Here is an 18,400-nt window from a genome sequence, read left to right on the forward strand (position 1 = left end):
TATAAAACTACGCCTCCTCCCATCGTAGTTGCTGTGGAACAGATGGCTGTTTGAAATTGATGGTGGATATGGAGCCAATCGTAACCTGGAATCCAGTAATCGAGGCAGTCACTCCACTCTGACAGTTTGTGGAGGACCCACCTCCATCACATCAGACAGTGCTCCAACTGCAAACTGCCCACTCTGAGCTTCACACCAGCTCTACATAAGCTGTATATGTTATAGAAATGGATCTTATCTTTAGACTTGGGCTCCATCCCCCTCAGTATCTTATTATAGAGATGCAATATTCCAAGATCTGAAAAACTCTGTAATCCAAAACGCTTCAGGCCCTTATTTCGGATAAGAGATGCTCATTAGCAGGCGAGTATAATTTAGAATTACAAATAAGCCAACCTTACAGATGGTAGCAAAATATTCAACATGCCCTTTCATTCTGACAGTATCTGTACCTGGACTCCCAAACTTACAAATTAGTGAACAATGGCCAGGTTATTGCTGGCATACTAGTGTACATCACAAACCTATGCCAGACGTGCCCAATCACGAGACACTCTCAGTCATTGCAATGCCAGCCAGATTTTAAATCAGACAAGGCATTAGCTGAGCATTGCATATATTAAACATTCCTGCATCTCAAGACAGGCACAAATCAAAGGATCTTCTCAGTGACCCTTGGTATTTTAACCATTTTAGACAGATTCAGGATCACCTAGTAGCCAACGATGAAATTCACAGAACCTAATAAAACAATTTAACCTAGTCTTCGTAAATTCTCTTTTCTTGCCAGTGATTTATATGGGACTTCTAAATAATTACTCCACATTGGCAACACAACTCTTTTAAGATGGAACAATTCTGAGTATTAAAAAAAATAGCAGTAAAAGTTGCATTTAAGGGTGTGCAAAACATACGATTGGGTGTCAGTTTCAAGCAGATAAAATAATTTATGGAAACATAATTATATTTATTTCAGATGGTCTCAAGGAATGACTATAAACCACATTTGCAGTTTGAGGGGACCAGCTGCCAAAGGGCACAATTTCGAGATCATACAGGCGGGCTACCTTAGTATGGTTCAACACCAAAACTGCAGAGGAAAGCATGTGCATTTTGTGCTGTATTAGTGAAAGTATAATGGAAAATGGATGATTAAAGTACCTCACAAGCCCCCTACTTTACCAGGCACGGTGCACATATACTGCTACTTGCTCAAGAAGAAAGATGCAGTGGGTTACTTGAAGAAAGTGATTTTCACTACACACTTGTCCAAACACATTTGAACTGCTGCTTGTGGTATCTCTAGTAAACCCATGAATTATGTTTGATGGAAAAATGCCAGGTAGTTTTAGTATTTGCATTCACTGACAATACCAAGGCATGCAAGATAAAATCTATACTCTCAGTACTAGAATCAACCTCAATGAAGACCTCAAATGTTGAGCAACTCAAACACCAACTATACAGTGTGAAAGAAAACAGAATGGAGAAGATGAAATACATTACTTACCAATGCTAAGTATACACAATTTTATATTATTTCACAAACAAGAGTGCGCTTCCCATGCAGTCATATAATTCAGTGCAAAACTGTTAACACAATTATAATTATGGATCAAGAACACCAAACCCCAAGGTAGCGACTGAATCTTCTTGACCAGCCTCCCATACGGGACCTTGTCAAATGCACAAAATTTTGACAACATCCACTGCCTTGCCTTCATCCACTTTCCAGGTGGATAGACATAACCTAGCATGCACAAAGCCACGCTGGCTATCCTTAATAGGTCCATGTCTATACAAATACCTATTTATCCTGATCCTTAGAATACCTTCCAATTGATAGACACAAAGGTTGGGGGTATTGTGGATAGTGTGGAGGGCTGTCAGAGGTTACAGTGGGACATTAATAGGATGCAAAACTGGCTGAGAAGTGGCAGATGGAGTTCAACCCAGATAAGTGTGAAGTGGATCATTCTGGTAGATCAAATATGATGGCAGAATATAGTATTAATGGTAAGACTCTTGGCAGTGTGGAGGATCAGAGGGATCTTGGGGTTTGAGTCCATAGGACACTCAAAGCTGCTGTGCAGGTTAAGAAGGCATATGATGTATTAGCCATCATCAATCGTGGGATTGAGTTTAAGAGCCGAGAGGTAATGTCACAGCTATATAGGACCCTGGTCAGACCCCACTTGGAGTACTGTGCTCAGTTCTGGTCGCCTCACTATAGGAAGGATGTGGAAACCATAGAAAGGGTGCAGATGAGACTTACAAGGATGTTGCCTGGATTGGGGAGCATGCCTTATGACAATAGTTTGAGTGAACTCGGCCTTTTCTCCTTGAAGCAATGGAGGATGAGAGGTGACCTGATAGAGATGTATAAGATGATGAGAGGCATTGATGGTGTGGATAATCAGAGGCTTTTTCCCAGGGCTGAAATGGCTAACACAAGAGGGTACAGTTTTAAGGTGCTTGGAAGTAGGTACAGAGGAGATGTTAGGTGTAAGTTTGTTGTTTTGTTTTTACTCAGAGAGTGGTGAGTGCGAGGAATGGGCTGCTAGCGACAATGGTGGAAGGCAGATACGATGAGATCTTTTAAAAGACTCCTGGATAGGTACATGGATCTTAGAAAAATAGAGGGTTATGGGTAACCCGAGGTAATTTCTAAGGTAAGGACATGTTCTGCACAGCTTTGTGGGCCAAAGGGCCTGTATTGTGTTGTAGGTTTTCTGTGTTTCTAAAAGCATTTTTAAATAGAATCAAAAGCAGCTTTTGACCATTGTATGCTGATGCAGGTGAACAATTATCTCCACAGCAAGTCAGGAGGTATTGGCCCAAAATGGAAATGAACAATTATGGATTGTCCAACTTCTTTTTGCAAGCATCCCAGTTATGATCTATCTACATACTGCCACAAAGGCCTTACTGGTCTCCCTGCCTGTATCCAAGACCCTATGCACAAATAATAGTCATCTAAGCCAGATCACTACTACCTCTGATACCAACCTCCTCTCCAGTGAAGAGAAATACAGACTGAATGCAACCATCTGCCAAAACTTGTTAATTTCAGGACAGTAAAGACAACCTCTGGTCATTATTCTGCTGCAAGATTTATTTAACCTCTCTCTCCTCAATCCTTACAAGCAACAAGTGCCAGGGGATTATGGACTTACCAAGACAGATGGAGGTGAATTGATCAGTTGGGTGTGTCACCATCCCCAGCATGCCAAATTTAAGATTCACCCTCCACCACCCACTCAGGCCTAAACCTTGCCCCTGTCTGCTTTATTAGCCATTTGTCCACAACCCATCTCATTTAACATTGCCCATGAAACCTCCCCTGCAGATTCTTGGATTTATTTGGACTAAAGTACCGACTAAATGTTCAAGGTATAAACATGGGCAAATACTGTTAATATTTCTCCCTATCAGAAGGAGAAAACTCTTTAAGCGTGAAATCACCACTATTTTCTTAAAAGAAACCTCCATCCCTGTACAAGACACATTCAAAGTTCTTCTACTGTAGAGTCCAGGAAGACATTGCCAAAACCCATATGTGAGCTCCACCATTACCAGAACTTACTCCAACCCGTCGTTCCAGGTTTCTGATATGCCACTATACCAAAAATATTTTATAAAACTTATTTATTGAGATACAGCTTAAAATAACCCCCTTCCGGTCCTTCGAGCCGCACTGCCCAGCAATCCCCCTGATTTGGGGAAGTGGGGGGGGGGAGGGAGGGAACGTCAACTCAGACCATGAGAGGCCTGCATCGGGCATTCTCATGCCTTACAAGGCGCAGATTGGAAGTCTGTGTGGGGCGTCACTCCTCGCACAGACACTAGAGTAATGTGTGGTTAAGTGCCTTGCTCAAGGACACAAACACGCTGCCACAGCTGAGGCTCAAACTAGCGATCTTCAGATCACTAGACAAACACCTTAACCACTTGGCCACGTGCCCAACACAAATCCCCTGATTTAATCCTAACCTAATCATAGGACAATTTACAATGAGCAATTAACCTACCAAACCGGTACATCTTTTGACCATGGGAGGAAACCAGAGCAGCCAAAGGAAGTCCACACCATCACAGGGAGAATGTAAAAGCCCCTTACAGGCAGCGGTGGGAGTTGAACCTGATTGGTCTGTACTGCAAAGCTTAGTGTTAACCACTGCGCTACCATGCCGTATTAAGTGAAGTCTCAAACTATCCATTATCCGTCCACTATCTTCCAACTTTCCTACTTAACTGCCCAGCTGCTGAGACCACACTGCCCAAATACCTTGCCCACTGAGTCACAAGCACAAATACCAATGACTGTACATCCCCTACAATGTCCTCCAACTGAGTCAGTCAACTCCCATTTTTTTGAATCTATATTCTACATGATGAATGAAAATACATGAGCATCACTGCCAGTCAATTCTAACAACTCTTTCCACCTCTCGATTCACAGTTCCAGATATCAGTTTTCACGCTCTTTGACAGTGCATGTGAAAGGGAGTCAAGATGGTGGTTAACTGGGCACTGTAAATTACCCGCTGCATAGGTGAGTGGTGAGATGCAGGAAGTTGATGGTAATAGATCGGGACAATGTGGTATTAGCACACTTCGTGCTCAATGGTTAACGCTGACCTAGCAGGTCAAAGGATCGGTTTCCCTGCTCCATGACTCATAGCACCAGAAGCACTGAAACCACTGTTATCACTCCCTGCAGCTCTTTCCCAAGCAGCTTCTGAAACTAAATCAACAGTTCACAAATGTGACCTAAAGGTGAACTTTGAATCGTACGGCCACCAATCACATAGACAAAGGCAGCACGTTTCCATCTCCATTCAAGAGCCTCTGCCTCCATAACTACCCAAGCTATTTCCTGACTCTTTGGACACATGCTAAGATTTTTTTTGTGTGTCTTTTACAATACAGAGGTTGAGAAAGCAACATAAAATGTAAATACTACCAAAGGTCTACTGATGAAATGTGTTGCAATTCATGCCTTAAAAGAAAATACTCAATTTTGATCGAATGGGAACCTTAAATTTCAAGCAAGGAATTCTATCAAGCTGCTAGTTCTGTACTTCAAACAAATCTTTATAAAAGTTTTGACCATGTAACATTGTCACACCTATACATGCCGCCTTCCAATGTTTCAAAGTAATGCCTGCTCCTTGCACAAATCTGACTAATGCCTACCGGAAAATTCCTTCAGTTTATCATCCTCATTGCTGATCTCTATATTAATATCACCAGGAACACTGAATCTTCAGTCCAGTGTACATGAGAAACAGGAACAGAACAGGCTGCTGGCTTTTTAAAATCTGCTATAATATTCACCAGATAACAGCTGATCGTTCTCCGTGTCATCTTCCAGTACTTTCCTCCATATCTCTTGATTCACATACATCTGCCAATCTCTATTTTGTAGGAATTCAGAGATTGAACCTCCACAGCTGAATTTCAAAGAAGCATCACCTTTGCTTAAAAAAGCTTCTCACTGTCGGCCAAATGGCCCTGCCCTTATTCTGATAAGCAAGAGATATTCAGGCATAAGGAAACAGAGGCTAATTCAATCACCCCAATTAAATCCAATGGATTTTGGATCCTTTCTTACCACTGTGAGTCAGTATCTCACATTTTTCCAAAACAATGCCAACTCTAACAGAATCTGCTTAAACTAAAAATGAGGTTCCTTTAGATAACAGATGGTTTAGACAGACTGCGTTCATAGTCAGCTCAAACTCTGTTCTTATTCAATCATTTTGATTTCTGTATCATTACACTGCAAGTCTCAGTTCTTACCTATGAAGAAGGTGTTTGGGGCCCACCTATCTTCAAAGTGTGTATTCAGTACTTGAGTTGTCTGAGGATCATGTCTGAGCCAAAGAGCCACACCAAGAACCACTCCTCCTGCAAGCTGAAGTGACAAAACAGATTATTAAACCCCTGATACTTTCACTCACCCTCCAAATTTCCCTAACCTTGATTTCAGAGTAGAAGATTTCAGGTCACTCACCACCCCCCACAGAAATTTGCCACGTCCACTCCCTCCAAAACACTGGGAGAGATTTGAGGCTCTATTCCTTGGAGGCTTATTTGTGATCTATCTAAAGGCATAGTTGGTATACCGTGTGCCCTCCCTTATGTACACTCACTGCCCCTCCCATTCTCTTACAATTAAACATCCTCTATGATCTCCTGAGAGTGAGGTTGCCGTCAAGTGAGCCAAGATCTCATAGATGTCAGGACAAGTACAGGGAAAGCGGCCTATGCTTACCCTTAATTTAAGCATTCTGATTTGATCCAAGTCACAGATGTACACATTGAAATTTGAATTGCTTCACAGAATGATTCAAGGGAAGCAACCGCACAATCCCCAAACATCTATTAGAGAGATTTTAAGTCAAGCAGCACCTTAACCTAATAGATTGATAGAGGTGGTCCAGTTTTGAATCTCCGGGAAATGTTGGATGATCACAAGTCATCTTGTTCTGTATCTGAGTTATGGGATCAATATGTAATAACATACTGATACTGGTCCAATGGCAGTTTTTGGCATAAAACTGTATCCTTAGTTTACTTCTGAGCAGATTAAACACCCAAGGCAGAAGTGTTTTGTTTACTGGAAATTACTCACTCAATCAATCAGAGCTAATGCTATTTATATTAAAAACTTATTTAGAAAACTCACTCACCACCTCCTGATTCATCTTCAATGATATACAATCACCAAACACGTCTTTACCTCCTTCACCTCTCTGCTTTCCACAGGGATCGCATCCTCTGTGACTCCCTTGCCCATCTGTCTCTCCACACTAATCTCTCTCCTGGGACATATCCCTGCAAGTGACAGAAATGCTACACCTGCTCATTCACCTCTCCCCTTACCTACATTCAAGAACCCAAACAATCCTTCCAGGTGACATTCACCTGTGAATCTACTGGAGTCATCTACTGTGCTCCTGATGCAGCCTCCTTTACATTGGTGAAACCCAACATAAATTGGGAGATTGTTTCATTGAGCGCCTCCTCTGCATCTGCCAAAAACGGAATTTCCAAGTGACCAACCATTTTAGTTCCCATCCCCATTCCTGTTGACATGTCAGTCTGTAGCCTCCTCTTCTGCCTTGATGAGGTCATTCTCAGGATGGAGGAGCAACACCTTACATTCTATCTACGAGCGGTGATTGATAAGTTTGTGGCCTAAGGTAGAAGGATCAATTTTAGAAAACCTAGCACATTTATTTTTCCTACATTTATACACACAGTCCAGCGGTCATGGAGCATACGGATCCTTTCTTTGTAGAAGTCGGCGTCTTGGACCACCAGAAGTGATCCACAGCAGAGGTGATTGATAAGTTCGTGGCCTAAAGTAGAAGATGAGAAACTTCAAACTTTCTGCATTTTCACTTGAAGAGCTGAACTGCATGTACATGTAACGAGAGCTGTATAACTCATTCCTTCTACCTTAGGCCACAAACTTATCAATCACCCCTGCTGTGGACCACTTCTACAAAGAAGGGATCCGTATGCTCCATGACCACTGGACTAAGTGTGTACATGTAGGAGGGGATTAAGTTGAAAAATAAATGTGCTAGGTTTTCTAAAATTGACTCCTTCTACCTTAGGCCACGAACTTATCATTCACCCCTCATACGTACTTTCCAACCTGATTCCACAAATAACGAGTTCTCCTTCCAGTAATTTATTTTTCCCTTCCATTTCTCACTCTGGCTCCTTACCTGCCTATCATCTCTCCCTGGTAAACCTCCTTCTTCCCTTTCTCCCATGGTCCACTCTCCTCATCAAATCACTTCGCCAGCCCTTTACCTTTCCCACACACATGGCTTTACCTATCACCTTCTAACCTGTCTTCCTTCCACTCCTCCCACCTTTTTATTCTGGCATCTGAGAAACGTTGTCTGTTTATTCATTTCCATAGATGCTGCCTGACATGCTGAGTACCTCCAGCATTTTATGTGTTGCGCTAGAAAACTAGGATCTGGTTAGGGAAAGCACAGACTAAAATATGCACTGTTTTCTAAATACATACAACCATCTTCCCTCTTCATGGATAAACAGTTAGAAAAAAAACAATGAATTTGCCCTCCACCAAAGACACTTCTCACAAAGCTGCCACTTGGAACTCAGCCAACTGTAATTTCAGGTGCTTGAAATATTCAGGAATGTTCAAATATGAAAACACTATTCTATTTGAACCCACACTACTAAATGTGAGCTATTTTAAAGTGAAATCCTCATAAAATAGGATGATCCCACCAGTGGCAACTATTTGAAGAGATGGGGGTGGGCTTTGGGGTTCTAACATTTAACTCATTCATTCTTTGGGGCACTCCTCTGTTTTCGCGGATGTTTGCGAAGAAAAAGAATTTCAGAATGTATATTCCTATACATTTCTCTGACATTAAATGTATCTATTGAAACCTATTAAGTACAATTTAAAAACGTGGATCACCTTGAAGTGAACTGATTTTGTCCTATCTGAACTGTCCTCCTTCAAAGAACAGTTTTCCTTCCGCTAACATTGATGCTGCCATCACCATTCTCTCCTCCATCTCCTGCACATCTGCCCTCAGCCCATCCTCCTGACTCCACAGCAGGGATAGGGTTTCCCTTGTCCCTACCTACCTCTGTAACCAGTACATCAGTCTTTGTAACTTAATCTCCAATGAGATCCTGCCACAAAGCACACCTCTCCCATCTTCTCATTCTTGGCTTTCTGCAGGAATATCTTCCTGGACGACTCCTTTGTTCCTTCCCACTAATCTCCCTCCCGGCACTTGTGCAAGACAAGTGCTACACCTGCTCCTACAATTCTTCCCTCATCCTGGATCAGGGCACCAAACAGCCCTTCTAGCTGAGGTGACAATCCACCTGTGAGTCTGTCAGGGTCATCTGGTGCTCCCGGTGAAGCTGCCTCTACCTCAGTGAGATCCAAAGTAGATCAGAGTTTGCTTCGATGAGCATCTTCGCTCCAAACACCACAGGAGGCCGGATTTCCACTTCAACTTTCCAATCCCATTCCGCCATGTCTGTCCACGGCCTCCTACATGGACATGAAGAGACCACACCAAGGCTGGAGCAGTAACATCTCATTTTCTCTGGGTACCTTCCAACCTGATGGCATGAATAATTTCTCTGTAATTTACAGTAATTTCTCCCTTGTTTCTTTTTCCCCATCCTGGCTCCCTCTTACCCCTTCTCTTCTATCTGCCCTTCACCTTCCTCTGGTGCCCCTCCCCTCTCTAAGGTTTCAGCTCTTTATCACTTCCACCTATTACCTTACAGCTCCTTACTCATCACTCTCCCCCTCAACTGGTTTCTCCCATCACCTATGAGCCTGTACCATCTACTCCACTACCCCCAAACTTCTTATTCTGACTTCTTCTCCAGACCCGATGAGAGGCGTCAGCCTGAAACACCATTTATTCCTCACTATAGATGCTGCTTGAGCTGCTGAGTTTCTCCAGCATTTTATGTGTGAGAGAGATCCACCATGGAAGAATCTCTTGTTTACAATTTTGTCCTTGTTCACAGATGGGGCAGGGCAGAGTTTGATTGTGGAATGTAGAGCCTGATAAATAAACAGGATTTGTAGCTCAGCTAGACAAGGATTGACTGACATCATCTCCAAACTGAGGTGGAAATCAGTGTCCATACCAAGCGTTCAGATGTCAGGATAACGCAAGGTCAAGGCTATTACTCACTTCAACCCCAATTTCGGAAGAATACTATATTTAATACATGCAAAGTGCCATGATTAAAACCTTACTAGTTCCATCAGCAGAAAGTCTCTGCAAATGAAAGTAACTAAGTCAGGAATCAAAACAGTGAAGAAAAGCATCACCCCATGGGCTTCTCAGTTAAAAAGCATCAAGGAAGATTAGTCACTATAAATCAGTCACATTTCCCTTAAACTATCCACTGTAACGTTCTTACCAGTGGGGCTGGCTGTCAGTGTAACTATTCTCATCTGAGGTAGTACCAAAGCTGGCAATGATCAGTCCCCTCACCTCGGGACAGTCACATAACTTGACAAAATTCACTCAAAAATGTTAAGCTTTTATTTTAAGTTCAGCTCAACACATGTGCACCACCAAATCCCATCCCCCAAAGCAGCTCTCATCACAAAGATCATGATGTTAGTTGGCACGTTGGGTGCTGGCAAGAAATTGGCCCTTTTCTTTACGCAAAGACAATTTTAGATAAAACTAATTCCAAAGAGTTGAACGCAAAATTAAGGGCATTGTTCACTTACAAAAGCCACTTCCAAGTGTGCACCAACTTAGTCTGGAATCATTCAGTCTATTTCATACATTGTGTAAGATGCATTACAAATGCAACACTGTTAGGAGCTCAGAAGGCAGAAACATAGAGAAATAGCGTCTTTGCAAACAACTTCAAAAGGACAAATGTAAACTTTAATTTTGCAGCACCACCATTTGTTTTTTTTTTAAAAAACAAGTTGGAAAGTAAATTACCTCAACCATCTTTGCCTATATTTCCAAAGTAAAGATAGCAACACCCACAAAGTCATTCAAATAAATAATAATTAATGATAATCAAATAATTCTTTCTCTCACTCTCCTTTTTCTCCCTCTGTCCCTCTCACTATACTCCTTGCCCATCCTCTGGGTTCCCCCCCGCCTTGTCTTTCTCCCCGGACCTCCTGTCCCATGATCCTCTCATATCCCCTTTGCCAATCACTTGTCCAGCTCTTGGCTCCATCCCTCCCCCTCCTGTCTTCTCCTATCATTTGGATCTCCCCCTCCCACTTTCAAATCTCTTACTAACTCTTCTTTCAGTTAGTCCTGACGAAGAGTTTCGGCCTGAAATGACGACTGTACCTCTTCCTAGAGATGCTGCCTGGCCTGCTGTGTTCACCAGCAACTTTGATGTGTGTTGCTCAAATAATTAAGTGGGTGAGCAGGAATGCAGGGATTCAACCTTTCCCTGCATCTCATGGCCACCAAAATATAGTCAGCAAGTGTTGTAGCAAGTTCAGTAACTTTCATCACAAACAAGAGAAAATCTGCAGATGCTGGAAATCCAAGCAACGCACAAAATTGCTGGAGGAACTCAGCATCTATGGGATGTTGGGTGCTGGCAAGAACCCATAGATGCTGCCTGGCCTGCTGAGTTCCTCCAGCATTGTGTGTGTTGCTCAGTAACATTCATACCTACTTTCAGAATTGGCAGGGTTATAAACTGAAAAACAAACTGAGTACTGATCTGCAGGATCTCACTAAACATCTCATAGCTAATGAAGCTCACCTACTGTAGAAAAAAAAGAGAGCTAATAATGGGTGCCAATAAACATCCTTACAAATGATTTTAAATACTATGGCTGTTCTGGTTTATAACATCAGCCAATAAAGAGGTTGTACGATGGCCAAAGTGGATGGACGGAAAAGGATTAAGAGGGTCCAAGATGTTAAAGTCGAATCTGAATAAAACTCGGGAGACCAGCTTCTTATAGTTACAACAGTTTATTGCGCACTCTCCTACAGGAGTTTGAAACCCAGTTGTTGAAGGGAAAGCACACAAGTACTGCCACCATCTGACAAGTGGGCCTACTTGGTCAGGTTACAGCCGTATATTTATATATCGTAAGCCCCATACATTACTGCTGCAAGATGTTATTTGAACTGGTACGTCCACCAAGTCTGTTGGTGCAAAACTTGATTACTTAGATAAGAGAGTCCACTAAATCAAGGTTTAATTACAGTTGGATGTACTGTCCAGACGTTATCAGTTATTCCCTTTGCTAGGCCCAGACTTAATTACAGATGGATGTTCATTCCTGTCCTTATCGGTGAGTCCTCCTCCCCTACTCAAACGAGGGTACAATGTTATCAAAACCGCAATGTCTCTCTGCAAACCAAGGGAGAATAGTATAAGATGGCTTTTAGCTAACTGCTGAAGACAGAGTTTACTTCAGTTCAAAAATTCCTATTCAGTCCCAATTATTCTTTTAGCCAGAGGTTACATAGGTTCAAAATGATTTTGTTTATATCCTCAATTCCTTGAAGGCTACTACTATTGCTGAGAAGTTACAGAAGAACATTAACATTGCGCCATCAGTAAACATCCTCAATTTTGATCACCTTGAAGTGATCGAAATACTCAAACAAATTAAAAACATTTTCGGGAACTTGACACAATTTTGGAATAAACTTCCTCTTGGATCCCTAGAGATTCGATTTTAGTAACTAGTCTGTCATGCACGACTTTGCCAAAGCCCTTACCAAAATATATCAAACTTGCTGTCACTCATTTTAGTCGCCTGTGGCGGGTGGGGGGGGGGGGAAGAGAGACCAACATTCCCTTTCGGTTATTTTCTTTAATTATTTGCGCCTTTATAAATGGCAACTGGCAACAGTACTTCGCTTCAATAATTTATCCTTTTGTCCACAGACTAAACTGACTATCCAGCTATTTTAGGATGATAACTAAGAGGCAGAAATCGGACAGTGGTCGTCAGAACTTCTATTTTCTCTAATGTATCAGCCCGGATACATTAATTTTAGATATGAAACATCATTTTCAAAGACACCCACCCGCTGAACGGTTTAGGTTTACCAAATTCAATGTTGTACGCATTTGCTCCTTTAATCGGAGTTTTGTAGACAAACACAAAAAAATATTCGAACGGCCGCACCCACATCTGCCAGCACCATAAATAGCTTGAGCTGAGACCCTCCCTACCCGTTGTCATGCTCTTCATTTGCCCACCCCGCAATTTAGTTCTTCCCCAAAAAAACCTCATCTGCTCTTGTTATACATCCTTCCTGCGGTCTGAGCTTTCCGTTGTCTAGACCGACGAGAGTTGCACAATAACATTTCGAAATCGAACACATCCACCGCACCAGAAAATAACAAATGCGCACGAAAAAGTGGCGCTTCTCATCACCCCGCACTAGGAGGCGGGGAAACCCTGCCGAACAAAGGGGGCGAGTTGCCCGGGCAGAGAGAAGCCATGACCAAGAGCCGGGTGCCGAGCTGCCCGGTCCGCAATAATACAGTGCAGGGTCCGGGCAGGGGGCTCCGCCCAATTTCCGCGCTCCAGTCCGGCCACAGAATCCCCCTCCCCCTCTGACGCCCACGCCGATCCGCACTGCCACTTACCCAGAAAAGGAAATTAAATACGAACAGCAAGTACTTGATGCACTTCATACAACCTTCCACTCCCATGGTTCTGTTAAGCGCTCGCCCGTCAAATCTTCCACCAACAGCAACTCGAAAAGGTTGACTAACCAGGAGCAACCAAGAGCTTCTCAGTCATGTAACCGCCCTCCCGACGCAGCTACCCAATCACAGGCAGGCAGACGCCCAACATTCCGGCCAACCAATCAATCGCGGCGCCAGTGACCCCCCCCCCCCCCTGCCCCCTCCATCCGCGGCGTCGATTTATCAATTCCGACTGCCGTCCTATCGCATCCAAGACCGCATCTAATCAATCCAGTCAAAACCAACCTCAGAGAGACCCTGGCGCAGACCAATTGCAAGCGGGTCCAGTCCTAGCCAATGCCAGCAGGGCTTGGCCAGCCCGATTCCAACGACCAATCCCCAAAGAGGAAAACCCCTTCGTGGAACCCGAACAAACTCGGTCGGGTCAAGCTGTCCGACGTTTCGTGACTTCGGAGCTTAGTGATGCTGAAATGTTTATGTTTATCCGAATAGGTGTTAGTGTTTTGTGTAACTGGAGAGCCAGGCAGTTAGTACCATAAATAGTTCCTAAAACAGTTATGAAGAAATTTTCTAAATAAACCGAGTGTATTTCCATCATAAAAATGATGGTCTTCTGCTGCCGCCTTAGCCTGACGATTTAGACTCAGTGTACTAACGTGAAAATATTATTCCAGAAATAAATATAATCTTTTCCACCCTATAATACTCCAAGATGAAAGTGATCCTCACACTCCAGTCTTTGGTACCCCCAAAGTCAAAAATGGGTTTTATCCCCTTCTGCTTTTCATTATTATGATTGACAGGAGGGAGCGTTTTCCAGCTTTCTTTAAATAAAATGGTCTTGCTGCTCCTACTACTGCAATGTGAAGAAAATAGGATTTACACTCCTTTCCTAACTGCATAATCCATGATCAGATAGTGTTGCATATACTTTATAAAGGATGACTGCAGATACATTTTAATTAAAGTAAAAGAGACTGAGTAATTCACAACATGAATGGAAAGACAAAAATACATTATTCACAAACCAGAAGAACTAAATATTCACATGGTCTTCATCCGGATGCAATCCTCCTGAGAATAATAAGGGAATAGAAAGAGAAAAATAGTACAATTGTAGATGATTATATTCAGAGTTGTATAAACATGGGGAAATTATTAATTAACTCAAGGATATTACTTGTTCTGATGTTGAACAATGATGGGTGAACTTGGTAATTAATGGTTTGTAGCTAGTTGCAGTAGGTAAAAAAATAATTTAGGGTTTATGAATAATCAGTTAAAAGAAAAAACATTTGCAATTTGTGGATAATATTCAGCTTAATAGAATGTATTTCACAAATCTATTAAATTTGAAGGAGTTAATTAAGATAGTGGGTAAAATCACACAAATGTATTGTTGAAAATTGAATGAAGTCTCATGGTAACTTTCTTCTTTCTGGAGCTTGGCCTGGTGGATACAAGGATAATGTTTCTTTTGTGTTTGGTAGTCAGAAATTAAAAGCCACAATCTCAAAACAAGGTATTGGGTATTCCTGACATATAATGTATGAAGAGAAATTCCTTCAATCAGAGAGCTGTAAGTTATAGGGCCTTAGAAGTCAGTCTCTGAATATATTTAAAAAACAATTGATTTTAGATGTTAAAGCATATTGAGTTGGTGTAGGAAAGTGTCGTTGAAGTAAAGAATCAGCCATGACTTCATGGGATGACAGAGCATGACTGAGTGCCTCAGGGGTCCACTCATTCTTTTCGTTCTTATGCTTTATTTATGTACTTTACACAAGGATAAAAATATAAAAAACAGTGGAATTTAAATGAATGGTCTGACAAACTAATAATGAAGAGTGGCAATAAATAAAACAGCTGGAATATTCTGGAACTTCCTCTGTTTTCTCTGAGTGAATGTTATGAAGCGCAGTAGTTTAGAAATTCAATATTGTGGTGCAGTAATTGAACTTACCCATTAGGATGTTTGCAAAACAATCATCAGGCAATAGTACTGATTGCACATAATGCAAATGTGGATCATCAGCTTTAATGCACGGTGCACATAGATTGTGGACAGCTAAAGTCAGCTCCCCTGCAATGCAAGGTGATTCATCAAAATATGAGAGAGGACCACATTCAGTGTGGAAAGCAGGTCAGGAGCAGGGGTTTCCTGAAAGTTGTAAGTTCTGGAAGAGGGTTCTGTCTGCTCTCTGTAGCAAAGGTAGATGACGCATCAGTGCTGACTTTCCAGTGGCACCCAACGCCCTTGTACATAATTAAGAATACAAGGAATACGAGCAAAATATCCCTTTGTTTAGCTTAAAAAGTAACCCTGTATCAAACACGAGGTTGAACGCATTGAGCAGCAGCCTCTGTGGCCTCCTCAGCAGAAATACCCGGAGATTAACTAGCCTCTGACTGAAGAACTATCCAGAGGCGCAGCGCCATGGTAGTTAGCGCATAGCTTTGCAGTGCCAGTTGATCACCAGCTGGGGCGGGGTTCAATTCCCACTGCTGACTGTAAGGAGTTTGTATGTTCTCCCTGTGACCGTGTGGGTTTCCTCCGGGTGCTCAAGTTTTTTCCCACATTCCAAAGATGTACAGTTAGGTTTAATAAGTTGCGGATTTGCTATGTTGGTGTCAGGTGCTTGATGACACTGTGGGCCTGCCCAGTAAATCACTGATTTGATTTGACATAACTGTCTCATTTCACTCTGTGTGTGTGTGTGTGTGTGTGTGTGTGTGTGTGTGTGTGTGTGCGCGCGCGCGTGTGTTTTGATGTTTTGATTTACATGTGACACATAAAGCTGATCTTTCTTCTTTTTTTTTGTCTTTATCCTTCTCGTGAATTGCCAGCTGCTTACATTGTGGCTGTGACTTCTTCTTTTAGACACGCTGGGCAGGGAAAAAAACCCAGCAATTCTGCATCTATGCAGTCAGGCCCTGGTGAGAATCTTTCAATAAGGATGACTTCTTATTACATACTGTAGAGCCAGCCTACTTAATCTCTCGCTTTATGACAAACCCACCATCACATGAGTTAGAGTGATGAAAAATCACTTCATTGCCTCTCACAAGTATTTCCTTCCTTACGTAGGGAGACCAGAGCAGTCATAATGCCCCAGATATTGTCTCAGCAAGGCCCAGTACAATTGAAGTAGGATGTTCCAATTCTTATAACCAAATCTCCTTGCAGTAAAGGCCAAACTAATTGCTTGGTGTACTTCCACTCCAAAAGGGCTGAGTTGCACCTGAAACCAAGGGGAAGGGCAATATCCTTGTGGGCATGTTTGCTAGAGCTATTGGGGAGGGTTTCATCTAATTTGACAGGGGGATGGCGATATGTTTTGTAAAATTATTTGAAAGAAAAACGTGGGAGTCTGGGATGCAGGTACTTAGGTTCAGCTTACTTCTAGTGATGCATCCACATATGACGTGGGGGAGTAAGGACTTATGCCACAGCGTCTTTTACCAATAATCCGTAATGAATAATGGAAACAATAAAAAAGGCTTAATCAAACAATATATTTACAATAATATTGAAATATTAAATACTCAACACTCCTTATTGCTTATCTATAAACTCCAACTCAATTTAGAATGCGCCTCAACTTATATACACTTATACTGTATGTACGATATAATACAACCACTATACAGACATCCACAGCAGAGTAAATTTTAAATCATGCTATTCAGGTCTAAAGATTTAATCGATGTGGAGGATTTCTTACTCTTGTGGGATAACCTCTTTCCTGATGTGGTAGTTACTCTGCTTGGCAGCTCAGACTTGTGGCTATGAAACTATCTCAGGTTCTGGGGCCTTCTCTATGGTGGTTGTAGGAGTTGACTGGAACTGCAGAAAGTGGTTCTGACAGCTTTTTGAAACTCTTCCTTCGGATATGTTGGCATCCTGAACAGTGCATGCATGGCATGTGTTGGCATCCTGAACAGTGCATGCATGGCATGTGTTGGCATCCTGAACAGTGCATGCATGGCATGTGTTGGCATCCTGAACAGTGCATGCATGGCATGTGTTGGCATCCTGAACAGTGCATGCATGGCATGCTGATCTAGCCCAGGTCACCAGATAAATCTCTGAGCGAACACTTTCCCTTTGGCCTCGCCTAGATGACCGGCATGTAACACTTTAGCTCACAGCTTGGATGGTACAACGACTCTCAATCTCCACGTAGGGCAAATCCCGTCAAGGGCAAGTTCATTCCGGCAATGGTAAAAATGGGGAACTGGAATTTCTGTTGCTCATTCCAGCCATTTTGGGTGGAATGAGCACCTGAGACAGTGTGGGGTCTTTTCTAGTTTCCTTTTGGATCATCTCTGCTGTAATAAGGAGACTTACGGTTTACATCAGGGAGAATACATCAAGCAGAGTGTCCTCTTTCAGGTATTTCCTTTTCCAATGGTAAATGTGACAATCCATCAGCATTTCCATGGTTAGATATCCTCTTGAATACAATACTCTAATTGTGTCGTCCAAGATACGGAGCCCATCTCTACAGCTCTGCTGCTGCTGGAACACCCTTTTGTGGATTGAAAATGGACACTAGTGGTTGATAATCAGTAACAAGGGTAAACTCTCTCCCATACAGGTATTTGTTCAAAATGTTTAATGCCCCAAACCAGACTCAAGTCCTCTCTGTCAATCTGGGCATAATTTTTCTCTGCAGCAGTAAGGGACTGTGATACAAAGGGTATAGGGCGCTCACTTCCATCACATACAAGATGTGATACGACTGTGCCTACACCATAAGCCCAGGCAAGATATATTGGACAATCTGGATTATAAGGTGTGAGTACAGTGTCTGACATCACCACTTCCTTGGCCTTTTGAAAAGCTAACCCACTCTGCTTTGCCCATTGCCATTTCTTCCCAATCTATAATATTGAGCTCAGGGGTTGGAGCACAGTAGCCAGGTTTGGCAGGAACCTGTTATAGTAATTGAGTAATCCTAAAAAGGAATGCAATTGTGACATGTCCTTTGGCCTGCCTGAATTTTCTCAACACATTTGCTTAAGCCTTGTGTGTCAATAGTGTGACCGCAGGAAGTGATGCATGGTTTAAAGAATGCACATTTGTTTTCATTGTGGCTCTGCGCCCACAATCTTTTAATCATTTTAACACTGTTTTGAGAATTTGGAGATTTACTTTTTCATCCTTACCAGTAACAATGAG

At 42.3% G+C, this 18,400-nt stretch overlaps 1 protein-coding gene across 1 annotated transcript in view; it reads right to left on the reverse strand.

Moving 5' to 3' along the window:
* Positions 1–13,323, reverse strand: part of cd81a (CD81 molecule a) — an 82,998-nt gene extending 69,675 nt beyond the window's left edge. Inside the window, exons 1-2 of the mRNA XM_072272319.1 lie at positions 13,153–13,323; positions 5,806–5,920 (exon numbers count right to left, since the gene is read on the reverse strand). Of these exons, the coding sequence (XP_072128420.1) occupies positions 5,806–5,920; positions 13,153–13,218 (181 nt within the window). The 5' untranslated portion in view covers positions 13,219–13,323. The remainder of the gene's footprint in view (positions 1–5,805; positions 5,921–13,152) is intronic.
* Positions 13,324–18,400: the final 5,077 nt, after the last annotated feature.

Source organism: Mobula birostris, chromosome 11, assembly GCF_030028105.1.
Source record: "Mobula birostris isolate sMobBir1 chromosome 11, sMobBir1.hap1, whole genome shotgun sequence".
NCBI classification, from domain to species: Eukaryota; Metazoa; Chordata; class Chondrichthyes; order Myliobatiformes; family Myliobatidae; genus Mobula; species Mobula birostris.